The sequence below is a fragment of the Nyctibius grandis genome, chromosome 9 (genome assembly GCF_013368605.1).
Source record: "Nyctibius grandis isolate bNycGra1 chromosome 9, bNycGra1.pri, whole genome shotgun sequence".
Lineage (NCBI taxonomy): Eukaryota > Metazoa > Chordata > Aves > Nyctibiiformes > Nyctibiidae > Nyctibius > Nyctibius grandis.
Window position 1 is genome coordinate 17,004,910 of NC_090666.1, and position 17,634 is coordinate 17,022,543.

General features: G+C 40.4%; 1 protein-coding gene across 4 annotated transcripts in view; it reads right to left on the reverse strand.

Moving 5' to 3' along the window:
• Window positions 1–875: 875 nt before the first annotated feature.
• The window catches only part of CERS6 (ceramide synthase 6), a 137,258-nt gene continuing 120,499 nt past the window's right edge, over window positions 876–17,634 (reverse strand). Inside the window, exons 9-11 of one of the 4 annotated variants that reach the window (XM_068407494.1) lie at window positions 5,467–5,623; window positions 4,443–4,466; window positions 876–1,348 (exon numbers count right to left, since the gene is read on the reverse strand). In XM_068407494.1, the coding sequence (XP_068263595.1) occupies window positions 1,187–1,348; window positions 4,443–4,466; window positions 5,467–5,623 (343 nt within the window). In that variant the 3' untranslated portion in view covers window positions 876–1,186. Of the gene's footprint in view, window positions 1,349–4,438; window positions 4,467–5,448; window positions 5,624–17,634 lie in introns of all 4 variants that reach the window. The other 3 variants (XM_068407493.1, XM_068407491.1, XM_068407492.1) reach the window with 3 other exon arrangements.

Sequence of the window (17,634 nt, forward strand, 5' to 3'; positions counted from 1 at the left end):
TGGATGAAAAAGGAGAGCAAAATTATTTTACAGACACCCTTAATTTTATTTCTAGAGGTGATGAAATACTGCTGAGTGTTCAAAGTTTGCTGTGAATTATGTTAAGTGAATTTTGCTCAGGTTTTCACACATTTAAAATAAACTGCTTCTAGTAATGTATGACATTCTGCCTTCTCTTTCTTCACTCTATCAAGAAAGTGGCAATAATTATAAGAACGGTACCTAGACTGAACTGTGTCCGAGGAAGTAATGAACTTTTCATCTGCTGTTTTTTCCATTACACCCCTGCTCTCATCCATCTGAACTTGCAAAAACAGTTTCAGGAGTGAGGTCTGGATTCACAATGGTGCACTTGAACTAACATCTTTCAACGTGGAATCTCTGCAAAAAGCTGAAATCTGTAGGGGTTCAAAACTTGCAAGGCAAAAAAAAAAGTGAGAATGAGTTTATCCTAACTGTTGACACAAATGCTTTTGGGTAGTTGCACAACTAATCAAGTCTACTTCTAATGCAATTAACCATCAAATTGGATTTTAAATTATGCTAAAATAATATCCCACAATTACTACAATTTTTTTCCCCAAATTGCTAATTGACCACATTACCTACTATTTAAAATATCAATCTGGTGTATTAAAAATTTATGTTGGAGGAACAGCCACTGTGATTTGATAGGCAATTTCAAAACCAGCACTTTAAAACACAAAGATAGCAAAAATATCTGAAGCAGATCTAGAATCTATAAAGCTAAGTTCTATCTTACTGTAAGTAACAAATTAAACAACTATTACTTATAGCAGACTCAGCAAAAGCAACAGGGATGGACAGAAGAGATCTGAGCGTGATGCTCTCCACAACTGAGAATCCCAAAAGATAAAGTTAGAGAATGGATATTCCCTTTTGTCCAGAAGTTCCCAAAAGAATAAAAAATAAATAATATTTCAAAGACAGTACAAGTGAAAATACTGCTCCCATTGTGTCAGTTACATACACATACAGCATGCCTACGTATACAGAATGGTGTGTTGTCTTCATTCACAAACAGGAAATATGGCAGTGCGCTATCAGAATGCTTTGATACTCCTAATTTTTTCTGATGCTGAGATATATGAAGAAACTGCATTCACAACTTATAATTTACTTCCAGTAGCAAACAGTTCATTCTGTTCGTGTCTCATGACTGAACTCAATGCTCCTCTGAGCAAGTGCCACCAGTAAGATACCCGTTTGTCCCATTGGCACCACCGGTCCCATTAGTGGAGATAGTGCTGTGCGGGGTCTTTGAACAAGGTACTGTTTCTTCCTCATCTGAGCTTGACTCAATGTCACTTCGGTCATCCTTTGCTGCCTGTAGAATTTGAAAAAGAAGCAAGCAGTCGGTGATTGTAAGGAAACAACTGAAGCTTTTTGGTTCAAGACAGAATCAAAGAATTCAAACATTTCTCAATTTGAGCTTCAAAGGCGATCTCAGCTCTGGCATGCTTCTCTGCCTTTGCATGCCTGGACTCACTTCAAATACAGATGCCTGTCCACACGTCATGTGCAAAGGCAGGATGGTAACTTGGCACTGGTGCATTGAAGGTAGTACAAGTGAGGGCACAGTGCTCAGAAGGGTTGTGCACAGACTAAAGGAACCAATAATCCAAGCTCCCAAGTCCCTCTGCCCTCCTACTACAACTTTATTTCCTGTGCTTCCTTTGGGGTTCTTCTCTTTAACCTCATAATACAAAATATTCACCCCAACTTCCTCCCCCTCACCTCACAACTCATTCTCTACAAGTCACACAGCTCCAGGGAACAGTGCTATGGGCTGGCAGTAGGAGAAGAAGTAGTGGCCAAAACATAACTCACCACTCTGGGTAACTCCAGTCTCTGACCTCAGGCTAGTGGTGAGAATGGAGCTTGGAAACACTGAACATAGTCCACTCCAGTCCCTATCACAGGAACCACAAACATACTTGAGCAGTTCAACTATCTGCCCCATCATGCCACTGGAAAGCTGTTTCAGAAACAGACTGACCTTAATTGCTAGGGATTCCTGCTAATTTCCAGCTGACTTCCTTCCTGACACTTTATACCCATTTACTGGGCAAATGCTGTTTCTTCGGTTAAGGAGTCCACTCTCCTCCTTTGTAGAGATCTTTGAAAGCCATAGATGAAGATCAGTAAGTTTGAGAGCTGTGCACTGAGTCCCTTCAGAATCCCTGATGTGACTTTGCTTCACCCCATTCAGTTAGGCGCACCCAAAACAAGTAAAAACATGAGGAAGCCCACAACAGGCAGGTTAAGGAGAGCAAACAGGGCAACAGGAAAGAAAATCCTGCAAAGACAAGGCTCTGTCTGCCCTGTTTTTAATGGGATGTTTTTCCCAGGTAGGTAACAACGGCACTGCCAACGTGTAGGATCATAGGATAACTCAGGTCAGAAGAGACCTCAAGAAGTCTATGCCCAATCTCCTCCTCAAAGTAGGGTCAGCTGTGGAGTTAGGCAAGGTTACCCAGAGCTTTACCCAGTCTGATCTTGAAAGTCTCCAAAACTGGTAAGAGTCCCTCAGATGAAGTAAAAAAAAAAGCATCAACAGAAAGAAGTCTGAAGGCTAAGCTGCATGCAGCTTTAAAGATGTGGCTTTCCATGCCTGACTCTACCCCTGTTTGTATAGCTGAGCTTCCTAAGTCATTCAGAATCTATCCATGCTGTGCTGGTGGCCACATCGGGCAATTCCAATTGACTTTACTATAGCAAATGGACGTAAAAGGGGCAAAACACATGGTGAGTCTTTTCCCCAAAGAAATCAAAACAAAGAACAGGGCCACTGCATGTAACTTTTTGCTTACAATAATCCTTCTCTACTCCAGAAAGCCCTCATCACAATTCTGCTCTCCAGCTCTCACCTCAGAAATGGCCATTTGCCTTTGGTGCTCCCAATGGTGCTACCATCCTTGCAATATCATAATGCCTGCAATTCTGATACCCATGAAACTAGACTTCAGCTGAGGTCAGAAATTTGATTCCATATTCACACAGCTTCAATTAACAGATTACTTCAGTCTCTTTTATATAAAGGGACTTTTATATTAAAGCTTAGAATTACATTTTTATCAGACAGAAGAGAATGGGCCCAGCATAGGCTACTGAGTGCCTGTGATTGACAGGAGGGCAAACCAGATGACTGAAACATTCTGCATCATCTTAAATTCTCTTAATATATTAGATTCACTGCCAATTCTTCTGCTAGTGTCCTGCTCCGAAGCCTGTTGGGGTCCGCGCGAGGAAAGAACTACAGCACACCAATATGGTGCTCTAGTAGCTTCTTTATTTTGGTTAACACACACTTTTATAACCTACATACTCTCTTATGTAACGGTCACACACTAAGCTATTGGCTACAAGTATTGTCCATAATCTGGCTGCGTGCCACCTCTACTGTTCTAATTGGATACTTACTATAAACTTAAGCAAGCCACATCCCTATACTTTCTTGCTATCTCATGCTGTTACATAACAGTGTACTGGTATGTTCTCTCTATAACTTTCCCACGGTCCAGGCCCCTACAGAAGCCAAACAATCAAAAGAAGATTCTATGCTGCAGCCACTTCTGTTAAACACGTGATCCGCTCTCTTTGTTTTTAAAATGCAGCAACATAGCAGGGACTTTGCACTTAAAACCTGATATAAATGCAACACATCTTGCATTACTTAGTTCTCTTTGTTCATCCCCAAAAGAATCCACTGGGGTCTAGAGAATATATATCTAGGTTTATAAAACTAAGCATAACAGAGTAAGAAACAGATGATCAAGATTAGTTACAAATTTAATAATAAATTGCTTTATCAGCTGAGCTGTTCCAAAGGTGGATGCTAGTAATACAACAATAAAACAGTAAATAAGGATGAAGATCTACTGTAAGATATCTGTAATATGTTGTGAGAACAGTGCTTATTTTACTGCAAAAAAGGAAAGAATGGGGATGCGAGTGAGGAATTAAGATCTGAAGGAAGAAGAAGAATCCTCCACGTATATGTCGTGCATATACATCTTTAACCCGGTCACTGTCTTACTGCAAGTGTCTAACTCTGCTCTTGTACAATCTAAATTTTCTCCTGTGCAGCTGTTTGAACTATAACGGAGAGGACTTACACTCTCAAGTATGCTTCCTGAATGGTGACAGAGCAGCTATTTATCCTGATGATATATATGTGTACAAAAGATTGTAATATAATAGCATCCCAGACACTACAGACAGAAGTGGGTTTGAATGGAATTAGGCAATGCATAGGCAAGAAGTAAAAATGTCCTTTAAAGATAGCCTTCATTTAAATACATAAACACAAACAATGGATAAAAATACCAAGCAGAAACTACAAATTAAAAAAAAAAACCCCACAAACACCAGTATTGCGCAGAATAAATCTTTTGCATAGTAAATTTAAAGAAACTTACATGCAAAGGTTTCCACTTCCCAGCCTTCCAGCACAGCACAAGGGAAAGGATAAACAAGCAGAGTAAGAGAAGAGTATGAAGCACTCTTTGAAGTCACTGGTGTAATTCAGACAGGACAGCTGAGGCTAATAATTGCTAAAAGCAGAGGAGACTGAAGTGTGGCTTCCAGGCAAAATACAGTTCACAAATGCACTCTTTTATACAGAGTGAGTGGCAGATTCTGGGCTCCGTACGGTACAAGGCTGAGCTCTCCAGTACATTCAGAGAAAGCAGTTTTCTGCAGAACAATCCTATTCACTTTGGAGGCTAAAACATCTACTCATGCACGCTACTCTTTAAGGCCAAAATGCCCTGTACTTCACATGATCTGTAAGTGTTACTTCTATCATCTAAATGTGAGCGCCATATCTGCGCAGCAAGTGTAATGGGGCTAGCATTTCTGTGAATTATATCTCCCTGTCAAATATAACAATGGCAGCACGACACTAAATTTTATCACAAGTAGTCTTGCTGTAGGAATCCTAGAAAGAAAGTACACAGCTTTGCAGAACTTCATTAATACCAAAACCCAAAAGAGGCTGTGATTTGTAACTTTGCCACTAGTGAAGGCAGCAGAATTTCAGTTTGTATTGTTATTACTATCAATATCAGCTGGGAAATTAACACTTTGCTGACAACCACTATTAAGAAGAAAAACAGAACTGGCAGCCCCAAGAAAGCAGTTTGCTTTTTTTTTTAATCCAATTTTCCTAATGTAGTTTGGTTCAGTGTACCAGATTATAAAAAAGAAGTGTGGAAGCACATAAAAATACAATCACTATAAAGAGTATATTACATTATCTGACATTTGTTAGAAGGAGTGGAAAAGAGTTTCCACGAAAGGAAAGAAGAGTTTACATAAAACAACGTGTCTTCAGTAATGTGTTATAGATTAGAAAGAAAAAGTAACCAAAAAGTCAGTGACCCCATATTGGTATTGAAAAGGTTAAAATCCGAAACACGAAACAGAACTGTGCTGTCTTACCTTGCCCTTTGAAACAGCTTTGTAGGCTGCCTTTATGATTAGGTAAGACCAAAAACAGTGCAGAATTTGAAGAATCACAAGCAGCACATTGAAGAACCACAAGGCAGGAAAATTGCCCAGAGCTTCATACATTTCAAACAATGTTGTGTTTAATATCCTAGAAGAGAAGGGGACAGAAAAATAACAACACTTTCCTTAAGCTAACAATCTAAAAGAAGCCCTTGTTAAATCAAGATGACAAGTACTTGATTAGATGGGATCCACACAAATAGGTGGTTCTCAGAACAGTAGTGACTCGGGCTGAATCACACAGGTGTCTCCAGAGAGGAACAACATCAAAATGTTTCTTTCAGTGTTAATTTTGCAAACATCACATATAGAAAACAAAGATCCTCAGTGTGCATTTCTTCTCTTCTTTTATAAAGCTGGCTGGTGTTGGTTGTCCTAAATAACTCCTTCCCTGATTAATAACAAAGATTACTTTATTCCATTTTTTTAAATCGAGTTTTTCCATCCCAACTGCCTCCAGCAGGGGTTTGGTGACCCCATATTAGCACAGGTATTAGCATGTATGAGGACTGTTATACTACAGTGCAACCCACATGCAGTAGCATGTTCTTTGAACCATGTTCCCAGGCTGTGACAGTGAGCTGCAACCTCTCCCATGTTACACGAGACAAACCTGTACCAAGAGCCAGGCAATGCTCCCTAGGTGCTCCCATCTGAAGCCCTCTCTCCCAAACCCAATCTCAAAGCCGATGGGTTTATTTCAGTGGACAGAGCTATGGATGCCTTTGCCCTCTTGGTATCAGCAACATGGGTGATGTGGAACTGAAAACAGCCCGAGACCATTCAGTTGAAGTGACACTTCAGCAGCATGTAGAACAATGGCACACGTGGGCAGGATTCAGCCTCTTATGGGGTTTTCTAAGAATGGGGAGAGGCTTTGCCCAAGTGTCCCAACATAAACCCTTATTTAGTGGAAACCTCAGCACCAACAGGAATGCAAAGTCAAAATAATGAGGCAGTCAAGAGGCTTAACCCTGGGTCTTGAACATCCTGGGTGCCTGCACTAACCACTAAGGTACTGGGCAGCTCTCATGGCCACTTTTTTTCACAAAATCCAATTTACACACCACTTAGGTCCAAGCAAGAGCAATGTTTAGCAGTTACCTAAAGGACAGGTGGACAACGGGGATATACTTGGGCGTGGCAAGGGGTGGGTGTCAAGGAAATTTGAGCAGTTCTAGAGGCATTTGAATCAAGTTTTTAAGAATCAACATTTCAGATGCAGGCAGAAACAGTGATGTTACAATACGACTTCCAAAGCTTTGTGAATACAGCACTAATTATTCTACCCAAGTACTCCGCCATAGCAGACGATTTCAATCTGGACCTCAGCAAACAGCCTGAGAGCAGAGAATGGACCACAGACAGTAGAAACAATGGCTGTTTTGGAAACAAATAGTGATCTATGAATGCATGTTACTTAGGGGGAGAAAAAGAAGGCAAGTTGAGGATTTGCCAACCTCCATCCATTTTCCCCGCTGTGTAAAAATGCATTAAAAAGTTCATTGGCTTTTATTTTTTTTTTTAATTAGCCCTTACCCGCTAGCCACTAGATGGCACATTCCATAAGGCAAACGGCTGCCCAGCTCGGGCTGCACCCGCTTAGGCTGCAGGCAGGAGATGTGGCGGGTCCTGTACAGGCTTCAGAGCAGCACAGCTCTCATTGGAAAAGTTAAGAGATACCGGGCTCAGCTTTTTAATACGCAATCACATTTGCCACAATCCTTTCCAACAACATAAAAATCAGCTCAAGCAGTATTAACAAGATGTATGTACAGACAGCAAACCCAGAATACAACATTTAATGGTAATGATTTATGTATACCAAGAGCATCGGTCGAAAATCAATCAGTGAGTTCTAATACACTGGCCTTAATACTGTAAGGCATTTCATAATAAATTTTCTACCTTTTTATTTTTGCCTTCTTACACTAAACTGCATGTTTGCATCACAATTTATTGAGAAGTGAATGTTTTATAACCTTACCATACAGCTGTGTTTTTACACTGTCTTCTGTTTATGGAGTGAATATCAGAAAAAGAAACTGTTTTCCAGTCTGCAAAACCCCTGACATATTATTGCTTCTGTCAGCTAAAACTCTTCAGTCTCAGCTTCGTGTAATTTGTTCTACCAATGGTAGCTCTACATGGCACAGCAATACCCCACTTTGTAATTTAAGGGGACGCTCTCATGCATATCAAAACACAGCTGTAGTCAGCACTGTTTTACTTCACCAGTACTTATTTCAGTTCTAACCACTATATCAAATTCAAACTTGAAATCAACAACTGTACGTAAAGCTACCACTGTTTACATCCAATTGTCTTTTTTTATGTCTAAAATTTTATACGCTCCAGAATTGTAAATGCAGTTTCTACAGGTTTCTGTTTATATTTTCATTCACTGGACCAAATTAACTTCTGGGATTTTCATAGGAGTCAATTTGAAAAAGCAGCATTAGAGATGCAGATGGTCCGTTCTTGCAGAAGTCCAAAACACCAGGAAGACAGCAAGGCCAAAAAGGGTGCTTCTAGTTCCAAAAGCTGTTTCACCACGCAGATGAGTCATCTACTGTGTATTAGATATGGGAAATAAGCCTTCAATGAAAAAGCAGACCCCTTTCTAACTTGCTCATGTCTGGCAAACTAAGGACAGGACTGGAACTCTCCATTAAAGCTGCATAAAGGATCTCACTAACTGCTCAGCAATGCTAAGAGGGGTCAGTGACCTGACATGCAGGCTAGGTGTGCAGATGGAGGCAAGGCTACATCTAAGCATAAAGGGCTGAGCAGAAGCTGAATGAAAAATACAGAAAAGTATAGAAAAAATGGAGGAAAGCAAATAAACCTTCTCTCTCAGAATACATCAATTATTTCATGTTAAAAGTCTGAAATGGTGGGAAGAATCATAAGGTTAGTGGGCAGAATACAGAGAGGAATGCTACTTGTAGAGACTGAGGAAGGGAGGGAGGGAAGAAAGGTTAGACAACTTTCCACCAATTCCACTGCTGAAAGGATTCAGTGGAAGCATTTTAAGACTGGAAAAAGCAGCATAAGTATGGATTACATGAATGAGAAACTGCCTATGGGATGTATATGCAAATAAATCTTAGCTTCAAATAGTCAAAAAAGCAGTAAGGCACTTACATCTGCAAACATGCTTGCTGGAATTTTTCAAAGCTTTCCAGTGGTTAAATCCCAGCTTTTCATAACGCATGGTGGAAACTTTGATACTTGGCTATCTGACTTGAAACAGCTGGACTTGATCTCAAAGGGAGAAATTACTTTAAGCTGCAAATACTCTACCTGTCTGAAAACTTTGGTTAGCATTTCTCAGGTCTCTGCAATTTGAAACACTATGTTAGCTCCTGCTTTTGAAAATAGGTTCCAGACTGTAGCAATTTTTCTGAGGCCCTGAAAAATTTTTATAGCTGCACAAAACAACACAATCTCATGGAAGGTATTATTCTCTCTTCTCTCATTAAATACATCCCAAATGGGGTTGTGCACCTGGCTGCGTGAAGCTCTCAGTTTAGCATTTTGAATTTGTAGTGTGGCTGATGAAGGCAAATGAAAACAAATTCACCACTTAAGATCCAAGCTGCTCTTACAGAAATCTGTGGTAGACTTTCAGGAACACTGCCACAATATGTGAGCCACTGGGAGAGGTAATTCTGTACTTACTGTACGACCACTCTAACTGAACACTCAGAATACAATTAACATGTTTTCAACAACTACTAAACAATCAGCTGCATCACATCAACAATAACACAGGTTTTCCCTCCACCATCTGACTCTTTATCTAGCCAGCTAAGCAGTACTTGAGAGGCTACCGGCAACAGGCCCATACACTGACTCAGACAAGATTACACTCCCTCCCCTAAACTTAGTGGGCTCAAATCCAGGCTCTTGGATAGCAGTTACTAATTCTTGGCAAGTTGGTCACCTGTCTTGCACCAGGGATGGAATGAGAAAAGGGAGATGAAGGAAGAGAGATAAAGAGAGGGATGGGTGGAAGAGTAAAATGGTTATTTACATTTGTCTGAGAATTGGTAAAAACGTTCTGTGTTTGTTTCTGAAAGGGTCCCGAGAGGAATGAAAGGAAGTGAGAAAGAAGGCCATGTGGAAAGAGTAGGCACTCTTCCAGACAGGCAGGAAATTAATTATAAACTCTGCAGAATGAAGCATAGCAGGGTGATGGGCACTATTATCACATCCAATGGGAGTAGAAACTGTGCAGCTGAAGTGAGTGCTACTGCCCGTTGCCTTAACTTCTGCAGCACTGTCCAGCGACCAACATACTGCACGTGCAACGCGCTGAAATGAAAGGCATATTGTTACCACAGTGCAACAGCCAGAAGTCTCCAAGTATAACAAGGAGAGCAACACATGATACCAGCTTGTCTAAATAATTCAGAATAAATGTCTTCATCTCCTTTACCAAGTGTCTATTAGACAACAGTATTCTATATTGCACCATAACCAGCTGCACTGGGACATCCTTCAATACTGCGTTCATTACAGAGCAAATAGATAATTACATCTAGGTGGGCATTAACGAAATTTAGATCCTATTTAGTGCAAGTAATCCAACAATAATACTGCCAGCAATGCTTCAAAGTTTCTGCTTTTTTTATTTTTTCCTTTAAAAAATAAACAATTGAACTTACTTTTGCCCCAAAATATAGTAGTTTGTTCTCCATTATACATGGTAAAAAGTGATCAAGACCAGAGAACAAAGAGTCAGGAGTCCTAAATTCTGGATTTAGCTGTTCTATTAACTCACTATGTGATCCAAAAATTTTCCTATTTCTTTACGTAGTTTACCTTTTGTTAAAGATGGGCACAAGGTATTGGTACATCTTGTCTGCCACACAAAGATGCTGGGAGATTTAATTTGTTACCTTCTTTATAAAACATTATGGACTACTTGCTTAAAAGATCCCATAAAACTGACAGGTAAAAAAAAAATATCACTGAGATTCACAGATAAATGAAGAGGCAGTGGAGTATGAAAGTACACGTATGTGCACATGTTGATCAGCCATAGGATGATAAATCAGCTACATTTCATCAGCAGTCAAGATTTATCTTCAGGATTTAGACCTTGACTGAAATCTAATAGGACTTCATATCCCAGGCTGTCCTAGTTACCTATTATAAGTAACAATGTTAAGCTAATTTTACACAACAGGTGACCTGACACACAGATGTTTTTGCATGAGAGACTTCAGATGAGTTACCCAAATTTTTACTTGAGAAGGGTATGAAACGACATGCAAAATACTCATTAAATTCAAGAAACTTTGGTCTATAGCACTTGCATGTCCTGGAGCGCTCAAGCTGCAGCACAGCTAAATATTTAATTATAGCAAATCCAGTACATAAAGGGCTGTACTGCCAACTTTTTTCTCTTCTGAGTTTCAGCTCGGCCAGCTGCTGTTAGGACTGTGTCTGTATCACTGTTCTGCTCTGAACAGATGCTTCTTGGTTCTTGCTGAGTGCAAAACAAGCTGGTTTCCCTTTTCAGATCCTGCTGTCTCTTAGGTTTTCAGTCCCCGAGAGTGGGGTTATGCTACTAATCAGTGCATGGGAAATATGAGGGGAGCAGCAGAGACCCACCGTGAACTGAGAACAGTCAGAAGAACCAGTCACTCACACAGCACCAATGAAGCAGGGAAGGAAGGATGGGGTAGGAGAGAGAGAGATGATTTTTCAACAGCATCTCAGACAGATTCCTCAGATTTTTTGGTTAGTGATGCTCATTAGCCTCTTCTTTTAGACAGTAAGTTGATGAAAGATGTCCGCAAAATGCAGTGACAGAAGGGATATAAACTCTTGAGCCAGTATTCAGAGCAACACTAAATCCACACGCTTCAATTTTATCAGTGAGCTCAGCATCACATGCAGTTCTGCTCACCCACAGCAGCCCCACACTGGAGGATTTCCTAACATGGTGCTAATACAAGCTCAGCTGCTGTAGAGATGGGTGGCTCCTGTTCTAATACTAATCGGGAACAATACCTCTCTGCAGGAATCACAGCCCTGCCACTGAGACTGCGTTATTTTAAGCCCTGCGTAGATCAATAGGATTTCCAATTACTTAACTAAAATGATGGAACAGGCAGGAAATTATTCTTGTTTGATGTACTGTAAAAGAGACCATTCTGATCAAGCTGTCATCGTCCTGGGTTCAGCTGTGCTTTTCACTCAGTTCCTGCTCATCAACAGTTACTGTCCATTAACTGATTTTGCAGCCCCTGGTATGAATAATAGTATTTCCACTCTTGTGGACAGAAAAAAACAAGAATACAAGGTCAGAGACACCTTCATAATCCAAGCTCAAATCTCAGGGGAGTCTTTCAACAGGCATTAGGATATGGAGAGAATTCAAATTTCCTGGCAGAATGTAATTATACTCAGCAAAATGTTATATCAGTAATGTGTTCTGGCAAAATGCTTGTGTAAAGGCCTGTGATCATAACACAGGCACCGAGAAACTACGTTATGCTAAGAATGACACTTCCAAGTCTGAAAATCTCCAGGCACACATAAAACTCTTATATGAGCAACACAGAATACATATGAAGATCCATTTGCCTAGAGTTCATGTTATTCTCCAAAGGAAAGGCATGTTGTAAACTACAGGAGGCCAGTTTCCAATCTTTGCAAAACAGGGTATCAGAGAACAAAAGAGCCTTCCCCATGCCTCCTTCTGTTGACTAAAAATAAGTGCAGTACCTCTGCTCAAAGAATATTTCTTCCTTTGGAGCACATACTGACACACTGCCTTGTGTTTAGCTATATGCCATGGCAGACATTTCGGGAGAAAAAGCTTACCTGAACTTTCTGTAAATGCAGGACTAAACAGAACTAGTTCAAAAGCCCACAAAACATCACAGAACAGCTGCAGCCAGTTCTCTGCCAGGTACCCAATGTCTTTCAGGTGGCTTACATACCGTCAATAGTAGGAGTACCACACTTTGGATTCATTGGTCTAGTCCTGAGAATCTGTCCCTAGAGTAATGGAAAAATTTTAAAATCCACAAAAATCACACAGCTTAAGGAAGCGTGGTGGCACAGTGTTTGCCAAGGAGTCATCTTTCAAATAAATGACTCAAGTATTATGGTCCAGTTGTGGAAGAAATGCCAAAAGATGTGGATGGGGAGGGAAAAAAAACAACACCAAAAACCCCATCAACCATACCTTTGCCCCTACAAGCATCATAAGAATTTCCTGCATACCAAAGTCTGGGAAATCAGCCTTAAACACTTTCCAGTTTAATCCAATTTTCTTAATAATGATCTCTACTTTCACAGATACTATGGGTGAAACTCTGCCATTATGCAACATTGATGAAATGAAGAGAATGTGCTCACTTACATGGGAGTTGGGTTTCTCCCAAAATGTTTAGCCACAATGACCTCCTCCTAGCTGAGCGCTAATGAGACCCTAGCTGCATCATGGCTGTTGATCGTGGTATTCAAAAGCCATTTACTATTGGCTGGTAAGTTAACTATCATACTCCTATGCTTTTGTACAGCTACGATTTTTATATCCCACATACATCAGCAGCTCGCAGCGAACCAGTAGCATTGTTTCGCTTTTATATTGACTCTGTAGCACCACAAAATACGCTCCACGAACAGCAAACCCTGGTGCTACAGATACAGCCTCTAAGAGAAAAGGAGTTGAGAAGAGGCAGAATGTTTGCACATGCTCGAACTACCTACAGCCACCTGGACTGTCCACACTCATATGGGCTGTCTGTGGTACTACCGTACGTGCACAGCTCTCCCCTCCACAGAATGGGCAATGCTGAAAGATGTATTTTGGCGTAAAGTTTCCTCACATACCTGTCTTTTAGAAAAAAAACAGTCAAACTGCAAATTCCCATGGTCAGCCTCTTTTTTTCTCCCCTCCTTCCTGCGAGTGATGTAACTTCAGAGAAGACGTGGAGAACTTCAGCTGAGGGCAAAGCAGCTAATACAGGAAGCTGACTACCATGGCAGAAGCAACCCTCAGTTCAGCCTCCTTAGGTCATCCATACTCTCCAGTCACCATGCCTTGCTGAGCCGATTGAAAAGTGGCTAACATGTTTGGCCACAAGAGAAACACCAATGCTGTTTCCCTTCCCCTGAGACATTTACACTCATCAGAATAATTCTGAGCAAAAGAAGTGCCACAGCAATGGTTTCTGTCCTGTTTTCAATCAGAGCACAGGTTTTAGAAAGGACATCTTTCACAATAAAAGGAGGAAAGTGCAAACACTGACTGAACAGCCTATCCTTGACAACAGAAAGCATTATTACAGCCACAGGGTACAGTCTGTAGAAACTAAAAATAAGGATAAGAATCAGCTTTAGAAGTCTGATGAAATCCTTTTTCATATAATTTTTTCCTGTTGTGATCACATGAAAATCTTAAAAATGGAAACACTGAGCAAATGCCACTTTTTGTTATTTACACTGCAAACCCACAATGGTGAATGACACCTGTAACCTTTCCATTTCTTATAGCTTCCTTGTAAATAGCTGGATCAGTATTAACCCTGCACTCCAAAGACTTCAGCTTTGCTTCACGTAGCAGTCAGAGGCTTGAGTTCACAAGTGCTGTAAACAGTTTGAGGAAATAAAATAACCAGGCATTAGGAAGGACAACATCAGATAACGTTTTGTCAAAAGCAGATGGGATGACACTATATATGCTCTGCTAAAGAGCTAAGACAAGAGTTGTGAGTAAAGTTATGTAGACTTTGTTAATTACAACTTCTTTTTAATCCATAAATTGAAGTCTATGAATTCTTCAAATATACTGTAGTTACCTTGCCAAAAACTTTATTAAATGCTCTTGATAAACTGATGGGTTATAAGTTACCTGCTGAAACTACGAATAGCCTGATAGATACATAAGCATATTAGATAATTTTTGTTAGCTCTACAGCATCTACTCACTGACAGCATGAATAACATCAGGAATCAAGTACCTTGGATCAAAATCATAATTTATTCCTTCAATATCTGCTACCCACAAACAACTTAGATTGTGCTCTGGTTTAGACAATATTCTGAACAAAATGAGCTCTCAATAGTGTCAGAGGAGAGTTATTTTCTTAATAAAGAATTAAGTTACTTTACTGTAGAACAATCAGAGATGTTTGTCCAGCTCTATACATAATACTAGCCAGGCTAGAAAGGTTGTCAGTGACTTCAGGATCCAGTGAGAGTAACTAAAACCATCACAAAACACTGTGTTCATTCAGAGTCCAGACAAGATCTGGGCAGTTGGGATTTATCTGGCTACATAAATTCTCACCATGCCAAGTAACTGACCAGGATTCTTGCTTTAACTAGTGCCTACATATTGCTTTGACATAGTAGGATGCTTTTTAAGGGTAGGTTTGAGCTTTCTGTTTTACCAATATGTTCAGAGGAACGAAGCAGGGTGACTCTGCTGGGGTCCACATGCTGCCTTCCCACAATAAACATGCTCCAAACAGGAGAAAATGTGCCAGAAAAGAAGACCAGTACGAAAGATGATAACTCAACTTCTCTGCATGTTAAGAGCTGCACAAAAACAGTCAGTATCAGCTAGAAAAAGAACAAAGCTAGGAAAAAAAGAGAGGTTCAGCAAATCTTTGCAGCAGCTGCTACTCATGAGGGCTCTGCGCTGCCCTATTTGTAACTCAAGCTGCAATTTGGCTCAGAGAGAAGCTGATTCCAGGATAAAAGAAAGGAGAGAGAACAGTGCTAACTGGAAATAGTGGCTCACTATTTGGAGACCCAGCGTGTGCATTAACAGCATGACTATATCCCACGCTACTGTTCAACCAGTGATGAAACTCAGGAAGAGCTATTCAGCCAGTCATGCAGAGATGAGAGAAAAACTGGTAATAAGTAACTAAGGTTCAGTACCGCACACCATGGTGAACACCAGTTAATTTTAACTCAGCAAGGATCATGCCATGCTTGTCTGGTTCATGCAGATACTCATTGCCATGAAAAGGCAATTAAAAATCAGCCATGAGCCAGATTGTGTGTACTCATGAGCTTTAACAATGAAAGAATAACAAGAAACAAAGTTGTTCTTCTGAGGACTGGCAGACCCATACTTATATAGGATTTGTTGGCATAAAATCCCATTTAGCAACCGTACATTGCAGTTGATGAGGAGATGCGCACTTGAAACAGCTTTGAGTTGTAACAGTGAGAGTTGTTTTTGCCATCTTTTTTTTTGACAGAACCTTTCCAAACACTCACAAACTGAAGATCCAGTTAAGACATACCTGTTGACATTAAACAAGACCATACCAACTAACCAAAGTGGTTGACTGCCTGTCCTCACAGGTTTTAACGTGGTACAGCAGCCTGGGCACTGACAGTGTCTGAAGAGATCAAGGACAGGAAGGCATATAGACTATGTGGATTATACCAAATTTGCCTAGATGAGAATTTGGGGGACAACACATGCAGAACATGACCTGTGTTCTTATAAACAGCTTAAATCAGGCTTTCTTTTACATCTGTACAGTTAAGCCACTGTTTTACATTTGTCAGTGCATATACGTAATATGCGCATGCTGAGACCTCACAGGTCTCATGAATGTCAATACCATTTCCCTGCTTCCTCACCTTTTGACAGCAGTACTTGTCAGCAACACTTTTCTGAAACCCACTGTGTTCTACCTCTCATACAATAAAACTGATTACAAAAATAATCAGAAGTAGTGAAAAACAACTGCATACTAGTAACAGTCAGAGCATCTTGAAAGAACCTGAATTTACCCAGCTTGGTGCCTTCACCTGGTAAACATCAGCCTAGCTTTCGTGGGAGCCTTCTCCTTCTTTCAAACAGAAAAGTTCCACCTTTACCTGCAGTTACCTTAAGCTATCTTGTAGAACAATGAACAGGTTTAGTAACCTTCTATCTCCCTCCACGCCAACCACCTTTCTTCCACTGAAGCTCTTGGAAATACCCTGGTTCATGGTCACCCTGTGAAACCAGTTTCAGATAGCAAATTTTTCACAGCATTAGGAGATTTATTCAAACAGCCCTGTTAGAAAAGGCATGTATTCCATAAGAACAAGCAAAGTAAGTGAATATTCTTGGGTTTCCTGCACAGCCTGGAATTGAGCAGTTTCATGATTCTCACAACATGAACTCTGCAGCTAGCAATGAGCAAAGTAAGACCGGAAAATGCAGTGCATCGCCTTCTTTACTCACATCTCCTGGAATGGAAGATGCCTGTTTGTCCTCTGCACACCTCAAAAAATGATTAATAAATATTACGACTCCATGGAGTTTCCCTTCCTGGATATTGAAAGAAAACCAAAACAACAGCAAAAAGCAAACCATGCCTTTATCAAAAGAGAGAAGACTGTGTCCATGTAACTACAGGAAAAACAAGCATTTGAGGCCTGGGGAAGAGGAATTGCAAGTCTTACTGAAATAAAGAAAGGCTTGAGGTAACTGCTTTGCCCAGCCTCATTAGACTAGTCAAGGGCTCACATAATTTATATCAGTTCTTTGGTTTGAGATTGTGTTCGTTCTCCCTACAATCCTGTATCACCTAAGAAAGCTTCATGTTCCCCCGACTCATGGAGAGCTATGTTTTATGTTGTAATTTGCTAGAACAGTGACTATGCGCAAGTGGGAGAATTTGACAAGCAAAATGTCTTGTCAGTGAAAATAGCAGCTTTACTCCTACATTCACTTAGCAGCAGGAGGCAGAAAGTGTCCTGGGGTTTTTGAATTATTGCTGAAATGAACTCCAGATGCCTGCAGAAAGACTGCTAAATATATACCTAATTGCCAGTTCCTTTTGTCTTAGCCCCGCTGCTAAACAACCTTCAAACAACAGCATTTGATACATTTTGAATTCTTTATTAGCACCCTTATGCAAAATTAAATGGCACAAAGCCGGAGCACAACTGCACGCCAGTGCTTCAGAAGCAATGTCTCTGGAAGCCTGACTTGGGTATTCACCTTCCTGTGTGGGGGAAGTTTTCTTATAAATTACAGTCTTCCTTTTACATTACACACACACCAATTTCATACCTCTCAGTTTTTATGCTAGAAAAATGTGCATATTTATG